The 18,619-nt window shown below is 43.9% G+C and overlaps 2 protein-coding genes across 2 annotated transcripts in view; one reads left to right on the top strand and one right to left on the bottom strand.

Moving 5' to 3' along the window:
* Positions 1–476: 476 nt before the first annotated feature.
* LOC120029033 (dynein assembly factor with WDR repeat domains 1) lies at positions 477–17,009 on the top strand. The gene is made up of 13 exons (XM_038974326.1): positions 477–516; positions 847–919; positions 2,982–3,126; positions 3,525–3,583; positions 6,512–6,634; positions 6,930–7,029; positions 7,168–7,275; positions 7,899–8,005; positions 8,186–8,288; positions 9,306–9,420; positions 9,784–9,860; positions 16,057–16,219; positions 16,532–17,009. The coding sequence occupies exons 1-13, from the start codon at positions 477–479 to the stop codon at positions 16,564–16,566; spliced, it is 1,248 nt and encodes a 415-aa protein (XP_038830254.1). The 3' UTR covers positions 16,567–17,009.
* Positions 17,010–17,074: 65 nt separating this feature from the next.
* The window catches only part of LOC120029183 (A-kinase anchor protein SPHKAP-like), a 34,612-nt gene continuing 33,067 nt past the window's right edge, over positions 17,075–18,619 (bottom strand). Inside the window, exon 12 of the mRNA XM_038974479.1 lies at positions 17,075–18,611. Coding sequence (XP_038830407.1) covers positions 18,459–18,611 — 153 coding nt within the window. The 3' untranslated portion in view covers positions 17,075–18,458. The remainder of the gene's footprint in view (positions 18,612–18,619) is intronic.

Raw genomic sequence — 18,619 nt, 5'->3', positions numbered from 1 at the left:
AACACATCCTGGTCGCCTACGCCTTCTGCACCCCTCAGGTGCCCGACCTCTGGGTCTGAGTCCTGTGTACCACTAGTGTCTGTTGGCAGTAGGCAGCTGTAGATCACTGGGCTAAGTCCTTGTCGGGGAAATTTATGAATTTAGTCTTTGTCTATGAACTACATGTGCATAACTGAGAATGCAAGTTTATATGAGGGAGACTTTGAGCTCTTGGGAAATAGTCCCACTGGAAAAGTTTACGTCAGCCTCTGTTATCATGAGAACAGAGTTTTCTAGTCTCTATTGTTTCTAGTCTCTATTCTTTATGTACATGTTATTAATTTTTTTGTGCACAGTTATGGAACAAGTTCTGTCTTTTTTGAACAGGTTAGTTGTAGGCGAATGCGTTTCAGTCCATCTGCGCATGCGTCTTGGCCGCGATAGTCTGTCGCCATAACAACGCTTTGTTGACAAGTGATACCTGCTGGAGAAGCGAAATGAAACTCAAACGATTCCTTCTCAGATATTATCCACCAGGTAATGAACATGTTGTTGATGATGCTAATATGCATTAGAATTAAGATACTAATGAATGTTTGGACAAGTAGGTAGCTAATTATTTGTACCATTTTGTGCAACTACACTGCAACTTCAGTGCTGTTCTGACCTACTGAGCTAGCTGGCTTTGCTAGCCCAGAGCAGAGCTAGGTCTCTGTGCTAGACAGACCAGTTAACGTTAGCTGTAACAGGATTTTTTTTGCATGATGCACAAATTGATGCAAGTTGAAGTTACAAGTAGGCCTAAAGTAACTCGTATCTCACACTTGGTCTGGTTTCGAATATTGAATTGATGCTTTTTGTTCACAGGTATCATCCTGGAATATGAGAAAGGAGGAGCTCTGAAGACTAAATCCATTGATCTGTTGGATTTGTCTCCGGAGTGGGTAGACAATAGTACAATTCATGTTTATGAATGAGATGATGTGTTTAGTGTTCATATGTGCAGGGTTGCCAACTTTTGAAGAAAGCTTCGAATGAGATTTGCTAACTGAATTTCATTACTGCCTGGCACAACCTCAAGGCCTAGAGGCTAATTTCCTGCAAGTCTACGTATTTTGAAATGGTTTAGACCTATGACCAGGGTGTAAAAAAAACACACACAAAAACACAGCTCAGGTGTATTCAGGATGTTTTGAACATTAAATGAACACTCAACATTCGGCGCCTTTGTTACTTTGATAAAAAAAAAGGGGGGGGGGGGGGGCGTTTAAAGTATGCATTTTTTTTTTAGGTGGTTTGACACTTCATTCAGACAGTAATGAAATGAGATGGGGGGGGGGGGAACATTGGGAAGGTTGGATTTGTATGCGACACATGCCGGGGAGTGTTACCAATTCACCAAGGCTCTGCACAGGAAATTGTTATATTAACTGTTGATGGCAGAGGGTAACCAAATCATAGATTGCAGTCTTCTTGTCCATAGACTGCTTTCAAGGAAAATACACAAACATTTTGTAATTTGGTTGATCCATCCCTTTAAAATAGGGCTCTGAGAAAATCCAGCTTGCTCTTCAGGAGGGTTGACCACCCCTGATCTATGTTTCCCAAGTGCTGGGTGTTTGATAATGTACTTGTTATAACAATTAATTTCTCACAATCACCCAACCTTCAAACAAAGTCTAATGAATATCAATATTCAGGCGGTTTATGTCTACTAGTTGAAGATCCTTGCCATCATCTTACTCTACATAGACAACATATTATGCCTTTATGAGTTGTGAGTCCCCCTACCATCTCTGTGTAGCATGTACTAAAATATATACAATTATATTTGATTCCTGGAGTATTTAATATCCCATGCTTAAACTGTCCATGAATGGCTGCAAAAATGCATTGCCTCATATCATTCATTTATCAAAGACACAAGTAGGCATATCAGATTTCAAATATGTGATGATACTGGCATAATTGGGAGGAAGTGGAATAATAAAATACGTTTTGGGAATAACAGTAATGTTGTTGCTGACAAGCACAGTAATAACTCTATATTTTAGCCCATTATTAAGAATGAGCATTGTTCCACTGATCAGACCAAATAAAGTAAATAGATAATAAAATCTGAAGACAAGATGACATCAATCTTCCCCTACACCCTAACCAAATGATTTTTCTATTTATTTTCCCACTCTAGAATCAAACATTCACTTTTGGTTTCACAATTTGTTTGACAAAATTATTTTTTATAGTTACTAAAGATCACCCGACCAAACTTCCCTGCTAAAACATACTGTAGGTCTGTCTGCTGCCTTTTTGTTGTCACATCCTAAATGCCAATCACCAAATGAGAGGACTAAAGCAAGTGTGGATTAAATCGACTTTAGTACATGCTGTCAAAAAGCTGCATTCTGCAATAGATTCATGGACGGTAGTAACAGCATTTGACATAAAACAGCGCTACCATGCTGCTCTTTTAACAGTTTTATAAAATCAGCAGAGAATATTCTCTCTCTCCATTCAGCTCCACTCTAATCTCGAGGGGCATTTCTTTAAAACATGCATCCTATCCCCCCTGATCCCTCACATAACTAGACCAATCATATGCTGCGATGTGATGCGGTTCACAGTGCTGCGGCAAGGCAGGGCAATGATAGAGGTTTTGCTCGTGATGTTAAATTGTAGGCACAGATGCTCTGATTTCGAAACGATTTGGAGCACAGTTGAAAAGTTCATGACATGGACTAATTAGAAAAATAAAAGCAGTAGTTTTCAATGTGTGAGATATAAGAAGAGGGTCAAATGCGTGAGAGTTGGCAGCCCTGTATGGTATGCAGTGGATTATACTGGTGCTAGTGTAGTATGAGTATGAGGATGATGATACAGGTAGGTAAACACACCCACTAATTCTTTACAATTTGTCACTGATCCTGCAATACAGTATGACGTCTATTCTCCTTTTTTCAATGACCATGATGCATTGCTCTGACACGTCTCTATCCATATAGGACAGACACCGAGGAGTTAATATCAGAGATCAGGAAATCGGAGCCACTGATCACAGCATCACGCGTCGACCAAGTCAAACTCTTGATCCTCAGACTGCAGGAGAAACTGGGTCAGCAGGACAACCGCAGATTCTACCTCTTCAAGGTCAAATACAGCTTCCATATTTCTGAGCTACCTATTTATTTTCATTAGGCTCTCTTCTAATTGATAATGTCATTGTCTGCCTCCTGATTGTCCACTCTTGTGTGCCAGTGCACACTGTTTATGCAGCCATAGGCAGCCATTAACAGGCACGACCACACTGCCAGTGCCTTGTGTAAACAGTACAGCCATCCTGTAATTCCTCATTTGATCCATAGATGGCAGCAGGGGGTGGGAATTGTAGATTTCTTCTAGAATAACAGGACTCTTCCTCAGCACATCAAAGCCAGATGTATTATGTATAGGTATTACACGGTCAAACGTATAGATGTACATTTATTTAATTCAGTCAAGTAAACTGCCACAGAGTAGATTTAAAAAAAAATCCTTCTCCCTTGCAGGCGCTGCAGGCGCACATACTGCCACTGACAAATGTTGCCTTCAATAAATCAGGCTCGAGGTAAGTTTATCTGCACTGCATGGAGATGTGCAGAGAACCCCTGGCGCTTGTCTTTCTGGTGTGCAGGAGAAGTAAATATCTCTCTTTTTACACTCTCTGTCTCTTTCTTTCTTTATCCTTTTCTCTGTCTCTCTCTCTGTTTCTCCCTCTCTCCCCAATCTCTCTCTGTCTCTCCCTCTCTCCCCAATCTCTCTCTGTCTCTCCCTCTCTCCCCAATCTCTCTCCTTCTCTCTCTCTCCCCGATCTCTCTCCTTCTCTCTCTGTTTCTCCCTCTCTCCCCGATCTCTCTCCTTCTCTCTCTGTCTCGCCCTCTCTCCCCAATCTCTCTCATTCTCTCTGTTTCTCCCTCTCTCCCAAATCTCTCTCCTTCTCTCTCTGTTTCTCCCTCTCTCCCCAATCTCTCTCCTTCTCTCTCTGTTTCTCCCTCTCTCTTTCTTTCTTTATCCTTTTCTCTGTCTCTCCCTCTCTCTCTGTTTCTCCCTCTCTCCCCAATCTCTCTCCTTCTCTCTCTCTCTCCCTCTCTCTCTGTTTCTCCCTCTCTCCCCAATCTCTCTCCTTCTCTCTCTGTCTCTCCCTCTCTCTGTTTCTCCCTCTCTCCCCAATCTCTCTCCTTCTCTCTCTGTCTCTCCCTCTCTCTCTGTTTCTCCCTCTCTCCCCAATCTCTCTCCTTCTCTCAATTCAATTCAATTCAAGGGGCTTTATTGGCATGGGAAACATGTGTTAACATTGCCAAAGCAAGTGAGGTAGATATTATACAAAAGTGAAATAAACAATACAAATTAACAGTAAACATTACACATACAGAAGTTTCAAAACAATAAAGACATTACAAATGTTATATTATATATATACAGTGTTGTAACAATGTACAAATGGTTAAAGCACACAAGTTAAAATAAATAAGCATAAATATGGGTTGTATTTACAATGGTGTTTGTTCTTCACTGGTTGCCCTTTTCTTGTGGCAACAGGTCACAAATCTTGCTGCTGTGATGGCACACTGTGGAATTTCTCCCAGTAGATATGGGAGTTTATCAAAATTGGATTTGTTTTCAAATTCTTTGTGGATCTGTGTAATCTGAGGGAAATATGTCTCTCTAATATGGTCATACATTGGGCAGGAGGTTAGGAAGTGCAGCTCAGTTTCCACCTCATTTTGTGGGCAGTGTGCACATAGCCTGTCTTCTCTTGAGAGCCATGTCTGCCTACGGCGGCCTTTCTCAATAGCAAGGCTATGCTCACTGAGTCTGTACATAGTCAAAGCTTTCCTTAAGTTTGGGTCAGTCACAGTGGTCAGGTATTCTGCCACTGTGTACTCTCTGTTTAGGGCCAAATAGCATTCTAGTTTGCTCTGTTTTTTTGTTAATTCTTTCCAATGTGTCAAGTAATTATCTTTTTGTTTTCTCATGATTTGGTTGGGTCTAATTGTGCTGTTGTCCTGGGGCTCTGTGGGGTGTGTTTGTGTTTGTGAACAGAGCCCTAGGACCAGCTTGCTTAGGGGACTCTTCTCCAGGTTCATCTCTCTGTAGGTGATGGCTTTGTTATGGAAGGTTTGGGAATCGCTTCCTTTTAGGTGGTTGTAGAATTTAACGGCTCTTTTCTGGATTTTGATAATTAGTGGGTATCGGCCTAATTCTGCTCTGCATGCATTATTTGGTGTTCTACGTTGTACACGGAGGATATTTTTGCAGAATTCTGCATGCAGAGTCTCAATTTGGTGTTTGTCCCATTTTGTGAAATCTTGGTTGGTGAGCGGACCCCAGACCTCACAACCATAAAGGGCAATGGGCTCTATGACTGATTCAAGTATTTTTAGCCAGATCCTAATTGGTATGTTGAAATTTATGTTCCTTTTGATGGCATAGAAGGCCCTTCTTGCCTTGTCTCTCAGATCGTTCACAGCTTTGTGGAAGTTACCTGTGGTGCTGATGTTTAGGCCGAGGTATGTATAGTTTTTTGTGTGCTCTAGGGCAACGGTGTCTAGATGGAATTTGTGGTCCTGGTGACTGGACCTTTTTTGGAACACTATTATTTTGGTCTTACTGAGATTTACTGTCAGGGCCCAGGTCTGACAGAATCTGTGCAGAAGATCTAGGTGCTGCTGTAGGCCCTCCTTGGTTGGTGACAGAAGCACCAGATCATCAGCAAACAGTAGACATTTGACTTCGGATTCTAGTAGGGTGAGACCGGGTGCTGCAGACTGTTCTAGTGCCCGCGCCAATTCGTTGATATATATGTTGAAGAGGGTGGGGCTTAAGCTGCATCCCTGTCTCACCCCACGACCCTGTGTGAAGAAATGTGTGTGTTTTTTGCCAATTTTAACCGCACACTTGTTGTTTGTGTACATGGATTTTATAATGTCGTATGTTTTACCCCCAACACCACTTTCCATCAATTTGTATAGCAGACCCTCATGCCAAATTGAGTCGAAGGCTTTTTTGAAATCAACAAAGCATGAGAAGACTTTGCCTTTGTTTTGGTTTGTTTGGTTGTCAATTAGGGTGTGTAGGGTGAATACATGGTCTGTTGTACGGTAATTTGGTAAAAAGCCAATTTGACATTTGCTCAGTACATTGTTTTCATTGAGGAAATGTACGAGTCTGCTGTTAATGATAATGCAGAGGATTTTCCCAAGGTTACTGTTGACGCATATTCCACGGTAGTTATTGGGGTCAAATTTGTCTCCACTTTTGTGGATTGGGGTGATCAGTCCTTGGTTCCAAATATTGGGGAAGATGCCAGAGCTAAGGACGATGTTAAAGAGTTTTAGTATAGCCTCTCTCTGTCTCTCCTCTCTCTCTCTCTCCCTCTCTCTCTGTCTCTCTCCTTCTCTCTCTGTCTCTTTCTCTGTTTCTCCCTCTCTCCGCAATCTCTCTTTCTCTCTCTGTCTCTCCCTCTGTCTCTCTCTCTCTCCCTCTCTCTCTGCAGATTTATAACTGGGAGCTATGACAGGACATGTAAAATATGGGACACGGCGTCAGGTGAGGAGCTGCACACACTGGAGGGCCACAGGAACGTGGTGTACGCCATCGCCTTCAACAACCCTTACGGGTAACCACCTTTCTGTCACTCTACCCCAGGTTTAAAAACACCAGGACCTGTATTCATAAAGTGTCTCAGAGTAGAAGTGCTGATCTAGGATCTCGATTTCATTATGATCTAAAAGGCTAAACTGATCCTAGATCAGTACTCCGACTCTGAGACTCTTAGGTCCCAGAGAGCCTTATTCCTATTCTATGTTCCTCCGTTGTCTTACACCTAAGGCCAAGGGAAAGAGTTTTTGGTGTTTAAAATAAAGTATTTTTCCTATCTCAAATCGTACCTTTATTTATCCTCTGTAATCCAGGGACAAGATTGCCACTGGGTCCTTTGATAAGACCTGCAGGCTGTGGAGTGTAGAGACGGGCAAATGTTTCCACACCTTCCGAGGACACACTGCTGAAATAGTACGAGAGACTTTCTAATCTAGAAATTGGACTTTCTGAGAGATTGGACTTGTCCTTCAGTATCAATAGGATTGCAGTGAGCTTCAAATCAGATTTTCTATGTGAATGGCAGCTAACACTGTTTTCTGTGCTGAACAGGTGTGTTTGGCGTTTAACCCTCAAAGTACCTTGGTGGCCACGGGTAGCATGGACACTACGGCCAAGCTATGGGACATCCAGACTGGATCGGAGGTGTCTACACTGACAGTGAGCTAGCTCTCTCTCTCTCTCTCTCTCTCATATCTCTCTCTCTTCTCTCCACACGCTCTCACAACCATCCAAGTCCACATCCATTCGTTAATGACTTAATTCAGTCACTTATATGCATTCATCCATTCATTTTTGTATATGATTATTCATGATGTGCTGGTCCAGCAGTCACCCTGCTTACTGTGTTCTATCTTCCCATCATATATGTATATGCAGCTGTGACTGTAATACATTCATAAGGTAATCTATCTAAATCCTCAGATACAGGACAGGCAGCAGTTTTCTGCTGCACGTGGGCAAACTGTTTGGCTGGGTGTTCCAGAGAGGGGATTCTGTGTGCTCCTCTCTACCCCTCCTCTCTATCCCTCCTCTCTACCCCTCCTCTCTACCCCTTCTTCTTCAATTATTCCTACATTAGTCATACTGGTGAATATTGTGACTCGAGCACAAAAAGGCAAATGTGTTCCTCAAACTGAATTGAATGAAATTATGCAATTTAGCTCTCTCAAAGAAGAAAGAATGGCTTGTTTACTTGACTGTGCTTTCGTTCGCTCGCTCGCTCTTTCTCTCTCCCTCTCTCTCCCTCCCTCCCCCCTCCCTCTCTTTCCTTCCTCTCTCAGGGCCACTCAGCAGAGATCATCTCCTTGTCGTTTAACACAGTGGGTGACCAGCTAGTCACTGGCTCCTTTGACCACACTGTTTCTCTGTGGGATGTTCCATCTGGGAGGTGAGAGCCCAAGTGTGTGTGTGTGTGTGTGTGTGTGTGTGTGTGTGTGTGTGTGTGTGTGTGTGTGTGTGTGTATGTGTATGTGTGTGTGTGTGTGTGTGTGTGTGTGTGTGTGTGTGTGTCCATCCATGTTTGTGTCCGAGTCTAACCACCATTAACACCCTCCTATCATTCTACCAGGCGTGTCCACACACTGATAGGCCACAGAGGGGAGATCAGCAGTGTTCAGTTTAACTGGGACTGCTCCCTCATCATCACGGGCTCCATGGACAAAAGTTGTAGGGTGAGCTCTCACATCCCATCTCACATCATGTCACATCTCCTTTCATCTCGCTCACATCCCACCTCACGTCATGTCACATCTCCTATCATCTCTCTCACACCCTCTCTCACATCGTGTCACATCTCCTACCATCTCTCTCACATCATGTCACATCTCCTTTCATCTTTCACATCCCACCTTACGTCATGTCACATCTCATATCATCTCTCTCACACCCTCTCTCACATCGTGTCACATCTCCTACCATCTCTCTCACATCATGTCACATCTCCTGTCATCTCTCTCACATCCCATCTCACATTGTGTCACATCTCCTTTCACCTCTCACATCCCACCTCACGTCATGTCACATCTCATATCATCTCTCACACCCTCTCTCACATCGTGTCACATCTCCTACCATCTCTCACATCGTGTCACATCTCCTGTCATCTCTCTCACATCCCATCTCACATTGTGTCACATCTCCTTTCATCTCTCTCACATCCCACCTCTCATCATGTCACATCTCTTATCATCTCTCTCACATCATGTGACATCTCCTGTCATCTCTCTCACATCGTGTCACATCTCCTATCATCCCTCTCACATCCTCTCTCACATCCCATCTCACATCATGTCACATCCCCTATTATCTCTCTCACATCATGTCACATCCTCTCTCACATCATGTCACATTTCCTATCATCTCTCTCTCTCTCTCTCTCTGGTAGAGACTCCTATCTCTTTTAAGCTCTGCATCATTTAATAAGGAAAATTAAATCCTTTAATTATTCCAAGATGAGTCACGCTCGCTGGGTAGTTGTGTGAATTATTCACGTGGTTGCATTCCTAAAGAGAAGATTGTGGAGAGGGGAAAACACCACCATTGTGTTGTTACAGCACTTACCAAGCTGGTTGTCTGTTTTAAAAGGCTTTTAAAAATAGATTCATTTACATTTGACATTTTGACATTGTGTGTTTGTGTCCTTATGTGTGTGTAAGTACCGGAATGTGTGTGTGTCTATGCCTCCCCAGGTGTGGGAGGCAGTGAGTGGGAAGTGTATGGCCACACTAGCAGGCCATGAAGACGAGGTGCTGGATGTGTGTTTCGACTACACCGGTCAACTCATAGCCACCGCCTCGGCTGACGGTACGACCGCAGAGATGCTTATCTTACTAATGGTGTTCTATTTAATTACGTGGGTACCTCGACCTCTCTGCTGTTTCCATGATTGTTCAGTCCAGGTACCTTGTATTGACAATGTCCCAGGCACTGAACAACTATATCCGTACTGTACCCAGCCCAACCACCCCTATTTTACACTGTCATGCCAACCCAAATCGTACTGTGGTGGCTTGAATATTTATTTTTCACATATTGTCCTTTCCAGCACAGTTCCAGCAACTATGGTGTATGACTAACCAGGCCAGCTCAATTTAATTCCTTTTATTTTAAGGTTCAACTTCACTCACCGGATGATTTGAGAAATCAATATTTCCCTCTGACTCTTAGGCACAGCGAGAGTGTACAGCGCTGCCAGCTACCAGTGCATCTCCAGACTGGAGAGCCATGAGGGAGAGATCTCCAAGGTGAGTCACTGAGACAGGTAATGGTTCAAACAGGAACCAAAATGCCCCCTCTCTCTCTGTCTCTTTTGTCTGCCTCGGAGCATCCGTCAGACTCACAAGGGTACAGGACTGGACAGGAGGGATGAGGACGGCGGTCCACTTGCCGGGGGGATGTTTCTACCTCCTGTTACTGCTTCTTGTGTCAGTTGCTAGGTCAACCACGTCTTGACGATGACGGAGAGAGACATGACCTTGAAGGTGTGTGTCCCTCAGGCCAGAACGTTCCAGAAATATTTTCCTGCTCTACCTATAGGCTGATTCCGGCTCTACCTATAGGCTGATTCCTGCTCTACCTATAGGCTGATTCCTGGTCTACCTATAGGCTGATTCCTGCTCTACCTATAGGCTGTTTCCGGCTCTACCTATAGGCTGATTCCTGGTCTACCTATAGGCTGATTCCTGGTCTACCTATAGGCTGATTCCTGGTCTACCTATAGGCTGATTCCTGGTCTACCTATAGGCTGATTCCTGGTCTACCTATAGGCTGATTCCGGCTCTACCTATAGGCTGATTCCTGGTCTACCTATAGGCTGATTCCTGGTCTACCTATAGGCTGATTCCTGGTCTACCTATAGGCTGATTCCTGGTCTACCTATAGGCTGATTCCTGGTCTACCTATAGGCTGATTCCTGGTCTACCTATAGGCTGATTCCTGCTCTACCTATAGGCTGATTCCTGGTCTACCTATAGGCTGATTCCTGCTCTACCTATAGGCTGATTCCTGCTCTACCTATAGGCTGATTCCTGCTCTACCTATAGGCTGATTCCTGCTCTACCTATAGGCTGATTCCTGCTCTACCTATAGGCTGATTCCTGGTCTACCTATAGGCTGATTCCTGCTCTACCTATAGGCTGATTCCTGCTCTACCTATAGGCTGATTCCTGCTCTACCTATAGGCTGATTCCTGGTCTACCTATAGGCTGATTCCTGGTCTACCTATAGGCTGATTCCTGCTCTACCTATAGGCTGATTCCTGCTCTACCTATAGGCTGATTCCTGGTCTACCTATAGGCTGATTCCTGCTCTACCTATAGGCTGATTCCTGCTCTACCTATAGGCTGATTCCTGGTCTACCTATAGGCTGATTCCTGGTCTACCTATAGGCTGATTCCTGCTCTACCTATAGGCTGATTCCTGCTCTACCTATAGGCTGATTCCTGCTCTACCTATAGGCTGATTCCTGCTCTACCTATAGGCTGATTCCTGGTCTACCTATAGGCTGATTCCTGCTCTACCTATAGGCTGATTCCTGGTCTACCTATAGGCTGATTCCTGCTCTACCTATAGGCTGATTCCTGCTCTACCTATAGGCTGATTCCTGGTCTACCTGTGCTCTTATTCAAAACAGCCCTGTTAAAGTCTCACTTCCCAAGTTTTGCTGCCTAGCGACTGTGATTCCCCCTTCCCCCCTGTAGTCTCATTTGATTCCCTGTAATGTTACACCTTGAGCCCTTTAATGTCACACCTTGGTTGTTTTATTAATAAAACACCATGACATAGTCTGTCCCTGCTCACTGTGTAACTGCATTAGCCACGGCTGTATAGAGCCACATGTAACCTGGGCCTGTATTGTAGGTGACCCAGCTGTGACCTAAATGTGTGTGTGATCTAATCAGCCTCTGCCATTTGACAGTTCTGCCAGTGTACGTGTGTGTACATATTTGTTAGTGTGTGTGTACGTGCCTGCATGTTGTGTGTGTTTCTTGCTTTGAGCCACAGCCACTAGGCGCCCGATTCAGACTTAGGAAATGTACTCCTTTCCTACACACACCTTTCCTACGCACTTTTCAATAGTTGGATATCAGACTTACCTTATGCAGATGCGTAATGGGCTTCACAGGCGTGGTTAACATTTATTAAATCGCTGGAAACCCTCCCACTTGCTGGCCAACCGTTTTTCTCGTGGAGTTTTCATTCAATAGGATTTTCAGTACATTTATCTAAATACATGCATTTGTACCTTTAACTAGAATTTGTTTTCCTTTTCAGCAACAATTGGTAGATTGAAAAATATTCTGATATTGTATATTTTTAAGGGTTAGGAAAGTATTTATGAATAATAAAATAACAGCTTTGGAGAGCCTTTATGCAAAAAATCCTCACTAATCATGGAACTGTGACAAGTCCATTTGTTGTGAAGTGTGCTCCAGGTTTAACCTGCTACGTGCGGTCTGTTCCACAATGATTCTAATAGGCTACATGTCCTAAATTACTGTACAGTGTTAGCCTAATATGATCCAGTAATGCTAGTGACCCTCAGGAACTAACTACACAGACGTGACAGAGGAAAGAAAGGTCAACCAACGACGGAATGGAATGATGCAAAATGTAAGGAAACTAACACTAAAGTCAGTGTATGTGGGTATAACTGACGGTGGCTACCGATGGTGGCTAATATTTAACATGAAACAAATTGTAAAAAATACAGTGAAAAGTCTGGGCGTATGATTGAAACATTCTCATATGGTCTCCAAATTTCAGCTATAGGGCCAGCATTTCATAAACTTCACTGTGGAAAAGTTAACATACATTTTTGTCGTTTAGCAGACACTTATCCAGAGCGACTTACAGGAACAATTAGTGATAGTGCCTTGCTCAAGAACACATCGGCAGGATTTTCACCTAGTCAGCTAGAGAAATTGAACCAGTGACTTTTCGGCTACTGGCCTAACACTCTTAACCACTCGGCTACCTGCCTATATATTGATATACTTTAGTTTGTTGCTATATGACTGGTTTTACATTTGGCACCAACGATCATAAGGTCAAATATATCTAAAACAATGATAGGTTGCTCAACTTTATTCATCATTTCATTGTGCATAAAGGTGGTGGAATTATGAGGGAGTCAAGGTAAGAATACGACGTATCTGTAGACACCTCTGCCACATTTGCTTTATTTTATCTCCAGCCCTAATGAATAGGGGGTGAATAGCATGTTATTATCATGCTTAAATTCAAGGTCAGAATACGCATAGGGAGAAAAGTGCATAAAAAGGGAATTATGTTCCAATTTAGCGCACTTAACTCAGGTCGCAATCCCCCCCCTAGCTGCCTCATTGGGCTGCCTGTCTTGTGTTTACTGAAAGCCATCAGGTCCCAGCCTCGGTAATAGGATGGAAGGAGGATGATTTCACAGGATTATGACACTAATCTCCCCCTAACAGGACACCTCTCTCCCCTCCCTCCGCCTCCTAACCGCTGTGTCAATCTCTTTTTTCATCACTCTCTCCCATTATTTCTGTCTCTGTCGGTCCCTGTTTTAACTTTCATTCTAATTTCCACTGTCATCCCTCCAGCTCCCTCTCCCCACTCTTTGTTGTTTCTTTCTTCCTCTCATTACAAGGGGTCAGATTTAATCGGCAGAAGCTGACTTTTTCTTAAAGGTCCAGTGCAACTGTTTTTATCTTAATATCAAATAATTTCTGGGTAACAATTAAGTACCTTACTGTGATTGTTTTCAATTAAAATTGTTTAAAAAAAGAAAATTGTTAAAAAAATTCTCAAGCAAGAATTTTGCTAGGACTGACTGGGGGTGGTCTGAGTGGGGAGGGGGAAACTGAAAACTAGCTGTTATTGACAGAAGTTTAGAACTCTCTTTCTTATTGGTCTATTAACTAATTGACCGTCTGGTGATGCCACCAGGCAGGCCAAAACTCCATCCCACCAAAACAGGCTGAAATTGCATGCAGTCTATTCGAACAGCTCTTACACTAAAAGGGCATTATCATAATTTTCACAACTTCACAGTGTTATTCCAACCTCATAGTGTGGAAATATATAAACTCAGCAAAAAAGAAACGTCCTCTCACTGTCAACTGCGTTTATTTTCAGCGACCTTAACTTGTATAAACTTGTGTAAACTTAACTTGTGTAAATATTTGTATGAACATAACAAGATTCAACAACTGAGACATAAACTGGACAAGGTCCACAGACATGTGACTAACAGAAATGGAATAAAGTGTCCCTGAACAAAGGGGGGGTCAAAATCAAAAGTAACAGTCAGTATCTGGTGTGGCCACCAACTGCATTAAGTACTGCAGTGCATCTCCTCCTCATGGCCTGCACCAGATTTGCCAGTTCTTGCTGTGAGATGTTACCCCACTCTTCCACCAAGGCACCTGCAAGTTCCCAGACATTTCTGGGGGGAATGGCCCTAGTCCTCACCCTCCGATCCAACAGGTCCCAGACATGCTCAATGGGATTGAGATCCGGGCTCTTCGCTGGCCATAGCAGAACACTGACATTCCTGTCTTGCAGGAAATCACGCACAGAACGAGCAGTATGGTTGGTGGCATTGTCATGCTGGAGGGTCATGTCAGGATGAGCCTGCAGGAAGGGTACCACATGAGGGAGGAGGATGTCTTCCTGTAACGCACAGCGTTGAGATTGCCTGCAATGACAACAAGCTCAGTCCGATGATGCTGTGACACAGCGCCCCAGACCATGATGGACCCTCCACCTCCAAATCGATCCCGCTCCAGAGTACAGGCCTCGGTGTAACGCTCATTCCTTCAACGATAAATGCAAATCCGACCATCACCCCTAGTGAGACAAAACTGCAACTCGTCAGTGAAGAGCATTTTTGCCAGTCCTGTCTGGTCCAGCGACGGTGGGTTTGTGCCCATAGGCGACGTTGTTGCCGGTGATGTCTGGTGAGGACCTGCCTTACAACAGGCCTACAAGCCCTCAGTCCAGCCTCTCTCAGCCTATTGCGGACAGTCTGAGCACTGATAGAGGGATTGTAACTCGGGCAGTTGTTGTTGCCATCCTGTACCTGTCCCGCAGGTGTGATGTTCGGATGTACCGACCCTGTGCAGGTGTTGTTACACGTGGTCTGCCACTGCGAGGACGATCAGCTGTCTGTCCTGTCTCCCTGTAGCGCTGTCTTAGGCGTCTCACAGTACGGACATTGCAATTTATTGCCCTGGCCAAATCTGCAGTCCTCATGCCTCCCTGCAGCATGCATAAGGCATGTTCACGCAGATGAGCAGGGACCCTGGGCATCTTTCTTTTGGTGTTTTTCAGAGTCAGTCGAAAGGCCTCTTTAGTGTCCTAAGTTTTCATAACTGTGACCTTAATTGCCTACCGTCTGTAAGCTGTTAGTGTCTTAACGACCACAGGTGCATGTTCATTAATTGTTTATGGTTCATTGAACAAGCATGAGCAACAGTGTTTAAACCCTTTACAATGAATATCTGTGACGTTATTTTGATTTTTACAAATTATTTTTGAAAGACAGGGTCCTGAAAAGGGGATGTTTCTTTTTTTGCTGAGTTCAGATGTTTTTTACTGCACTGGGCCATTAAATTAAAATAATATCTGTAGAATGAATGTCATAGAACCAAATATTGCTAAAAACATAAATTAATTGTTTTGTTGATTAAATATGCAGGAAACAATGTAAAATAGTCATTGTTATGGCATTGAATCATCTGAACAGAATCCATGTGAGTCTACTCATGACCATTCCCTTACTCCATCTTCTTCTGCCTCATCCTTCTATTTCTCTTCACCTTTCCTCTCTTTTCACCACTCTCTTTCCTCGTATCATCTTTTCTAAAAATGTTATACCTCAGTGCTCTCCTCTCCGTCTCCTCCATGCTCCCCCCTTCTCTCTCTCCTCAGTGCCCTCTCGCTCTCCTCTTTGTGCTCGTTCCTTTCTCTCTCGCTCTCCTCTGTATTCTGTCAGTGTCACCCTCTCCCAGAGTTCTATTTCCATTTCCTGTCTGAGGCCTGCTCACCACCCTGCAGCGTGAGGCTTTTAATAAAAACACACTTTACTTTTAGACAATGTAGAGCCAGCATAATTTAATCATCCCAGCCCCATGTTCATTTCTTCACCTCACTGTGCTTGTAGATCTCTCTGAAGTCTGGCTATGTGTTCCATTGGAACCATTCCTCCATATCAAATGCCTGGCAGACTTCCAAATGCCTAACAGACCTCAATTTACAGTTAATAGCCTTTTAAGAATATAGTGCTGACATGTTGAACGTTCCACATGCTGTGCTCATTTGGTGGTTCCTATCTACTCTTGCACACTTCCTCATCAGTGCACACTCCATCCAGCCATTCACTCCATCACTCCTTTTCACTCTCATAACACACACACCCTTGTGTCAATTTCAACCTCCCCTTCGTCACCCTTGCAGATCTGTTTTAACGCTCAGGGCAGTAGAGTTCTGACGGCCAGCGCTGACAAGACGGCTCGCCTGTGGGACGTCCAGTCTGGCGTCTGTCTGCAGGTCCTCGAGGGACACACAGACGAAATCTTCTCCTCTGCCTTCAACTACGAGGGTGACACCATCATCACAGGTAATATGTACCCTCTATCAGGGCTGGGGTCAATTCCATTTCAATTCAGCATTAAGTTAGCATTGAGAAAAATGTGAATTTTCAGTTTACTTCCTGAATTGTCTGAAATGGAATTGAGCCCAACGCTGCCCTCAATATAATCTTACCTATTTAAAATGTAAAGATGCCACTGCAACCTCTTCACAGCCAAACAAACATCATTTTTTTCTCCACTCACAAACACTTTTATCAAGGTTCAAATGAACAGGCCATAGCTGGGTGCGGTGAGCTACCTCCTTTTCACCACCTGTCCCTGTCTTCTCTCTGCTGCAGGCAGCAAGGACAACACCTGTCGCATCTGGCGCTGACCCATCCTATGGTCAGTGGTCAGGAGGGTGTGTGAGGAGGGGAAGGCCATCTGTCCATCCCCCAACAAGAAGATGACTCCAACATGGCCCCGATTGAAGATGCCCTTCCTGGAAGTTATCACTGACCCAACGTATGTGACCTCTAATCTCCTAGTTGCTGTGGAGTAAGATTCAGTAGAACAGATAGCTTTGGTGAATGAATTTGGTCCCACTGTCATTTTACTATGTAGCACTGTCTAGACAGACAGTTTAGCGCTGTGGATGCGTCCCAATGGCACCCAATCCCTATTAAGTGCACTACTTTTGAGCAGGGCCTATAGGGCTTTGCGGCCTGCATTCACCGGTTAGGATTTGACCTGGACTGGTCACTTTGGTCCTCTGTCATGTTCAGTGTTTATTTGTGTGTTAATTGTAGAATGGGCTGGACGGAAGAATGTTTTCTCTACCCCTCTTTTGCTCAATAAAGTCTATTCATGCTCACATTACATGGATTTATTGATCTCAAAAGATAAAGATACATTCAGTTTCTACAGCAACAGAGTTGAATTGTGTGCTTTTTAATGCCGACGATTTAACACTAGAGTACCACTACGCAGATAAAACCTGACAAACCAGATTCACGTACAAATTAGACACTACAAACCTTCTCTGTCTTTCTGAAAGTAGTACAAATGAAATGATAGAGAGCAGTCTTTCTACCCCAAGGTGCAGCAGTTCAAGAATCTACAATATGTACAGCTATCCAGAATAAACAATTCTCAAAGAACATGAAGAACGACAGATTACTTACATAAGAACGACAGATAACATGAAGAATGACAGATAACTTAAGCAGAGGTCAAAGTTACAACAGAAGTAGACAACGTTGGCCGATGTAAACGACAACTATGTTCATCTGGGTCCGTTTTCACAAAGCATCTCAGATTAGGAGGGCTGATATAGGATCCGTTTGGTATGATTACCAGAACCAGGGGGGGGGATCTGATCCTAGATCAGCATTCCTGCTCTGAGACACATTGTGAAAACAGGCTCTGGGCAACTGTCAAGCGTAGTCGTGCACACCTATGTTGCTGTCAGCAAATCCCAACTGGAATGATGGCTGCTGTCTGACAGTCTCTTCAAGATAGCTACTGTACATTAAAACATCATCTGGTGTCTTTTTGAGTTTGATTGGTTGAGGGAATGGGGTACAGTGTTCTATTGGTGCCTTGTTGTGGGTGTGTTTATGTTTAATAAATACATCATTTATAAATTAACACAGCAGATTGTGAAAATGTAATGTATAGGATATATAACAACTAAAGGAATACAATTCTGCAGGCTAGAATCTCAGATGGCTGATTTGTTTGCACTAAATAAATAAGGCCTACATCCCAAGCTGGGTTTTCCATGTGTTCGTCTAACTAGGGACCGTGCATCAGAAAATGAGAAACATGCTTATCTTATTAAAGGGAGACATGTCTGCTCACTGCAGCCTAATGAAGGTCCTCAGTCCCATAAGGTGTGTATAATGTCACGGGTGTGGTGTTTTATTTAGCCTGGAAGCCCGACCTGTTTGGGCTTCAGCCAGATCTTCTACTCCTCGTTGTCCATTGACCATAGCAGTTGGTAAGACAGCACAAACTAATCTGGGACCAGTAAATGGTTTCTATCCTAGTAGCCCACTTCTAGCGTTCCTTGCCATGGCTTACATCACAATTAACGAAAGAGGAATTGGCTAAAGCACAAACAGATCTGGCTACCAGGCTAGGGGTTTTTCATGATTCGCACTCCGTGTGCTGGGAATCACTAGGCTTGGTGGTGGGGTTTGATGCATGGGGGGAGGTACACACAGTTGGGGACATTGGCTGGTGTGTGTGTGTGTTTGTGTAGATGGGGGTTGTTGGCAGAGCCTAGTGGGTCTCCAGTAGCCAGTCGAAAAGACTGGACAGAGAGCTGCCTCCGTTTTCCTCTTCCTGGTGGAGCTTACAGAACTGGATGATAGCGCTGAAGAGATCTCTGATCCTCCATGCCTTCTGAGACACCAGCTGCAACACCCTCTGGAACTGAGACA

This window comes from Salvelinus namaycush, chromosome 34, assembly GCF_016432855.1.
Source record: "Salvelinus namaycush isolate Seneca chromosome 34, SaNama_1.0, whole genome shotgun sequence".
Classification (NCBI taxonomy): Eukaryota; Metazoa; Chordata; class Actinopteri; order Salmoniformes; family Salmonidae; genus Salvelinus; species Salvelinus namaycush.
Note: the sequence above shows the minus strand (reverse complement) of the source record. Positions and strands in the feature narration are given on the sequence as shown.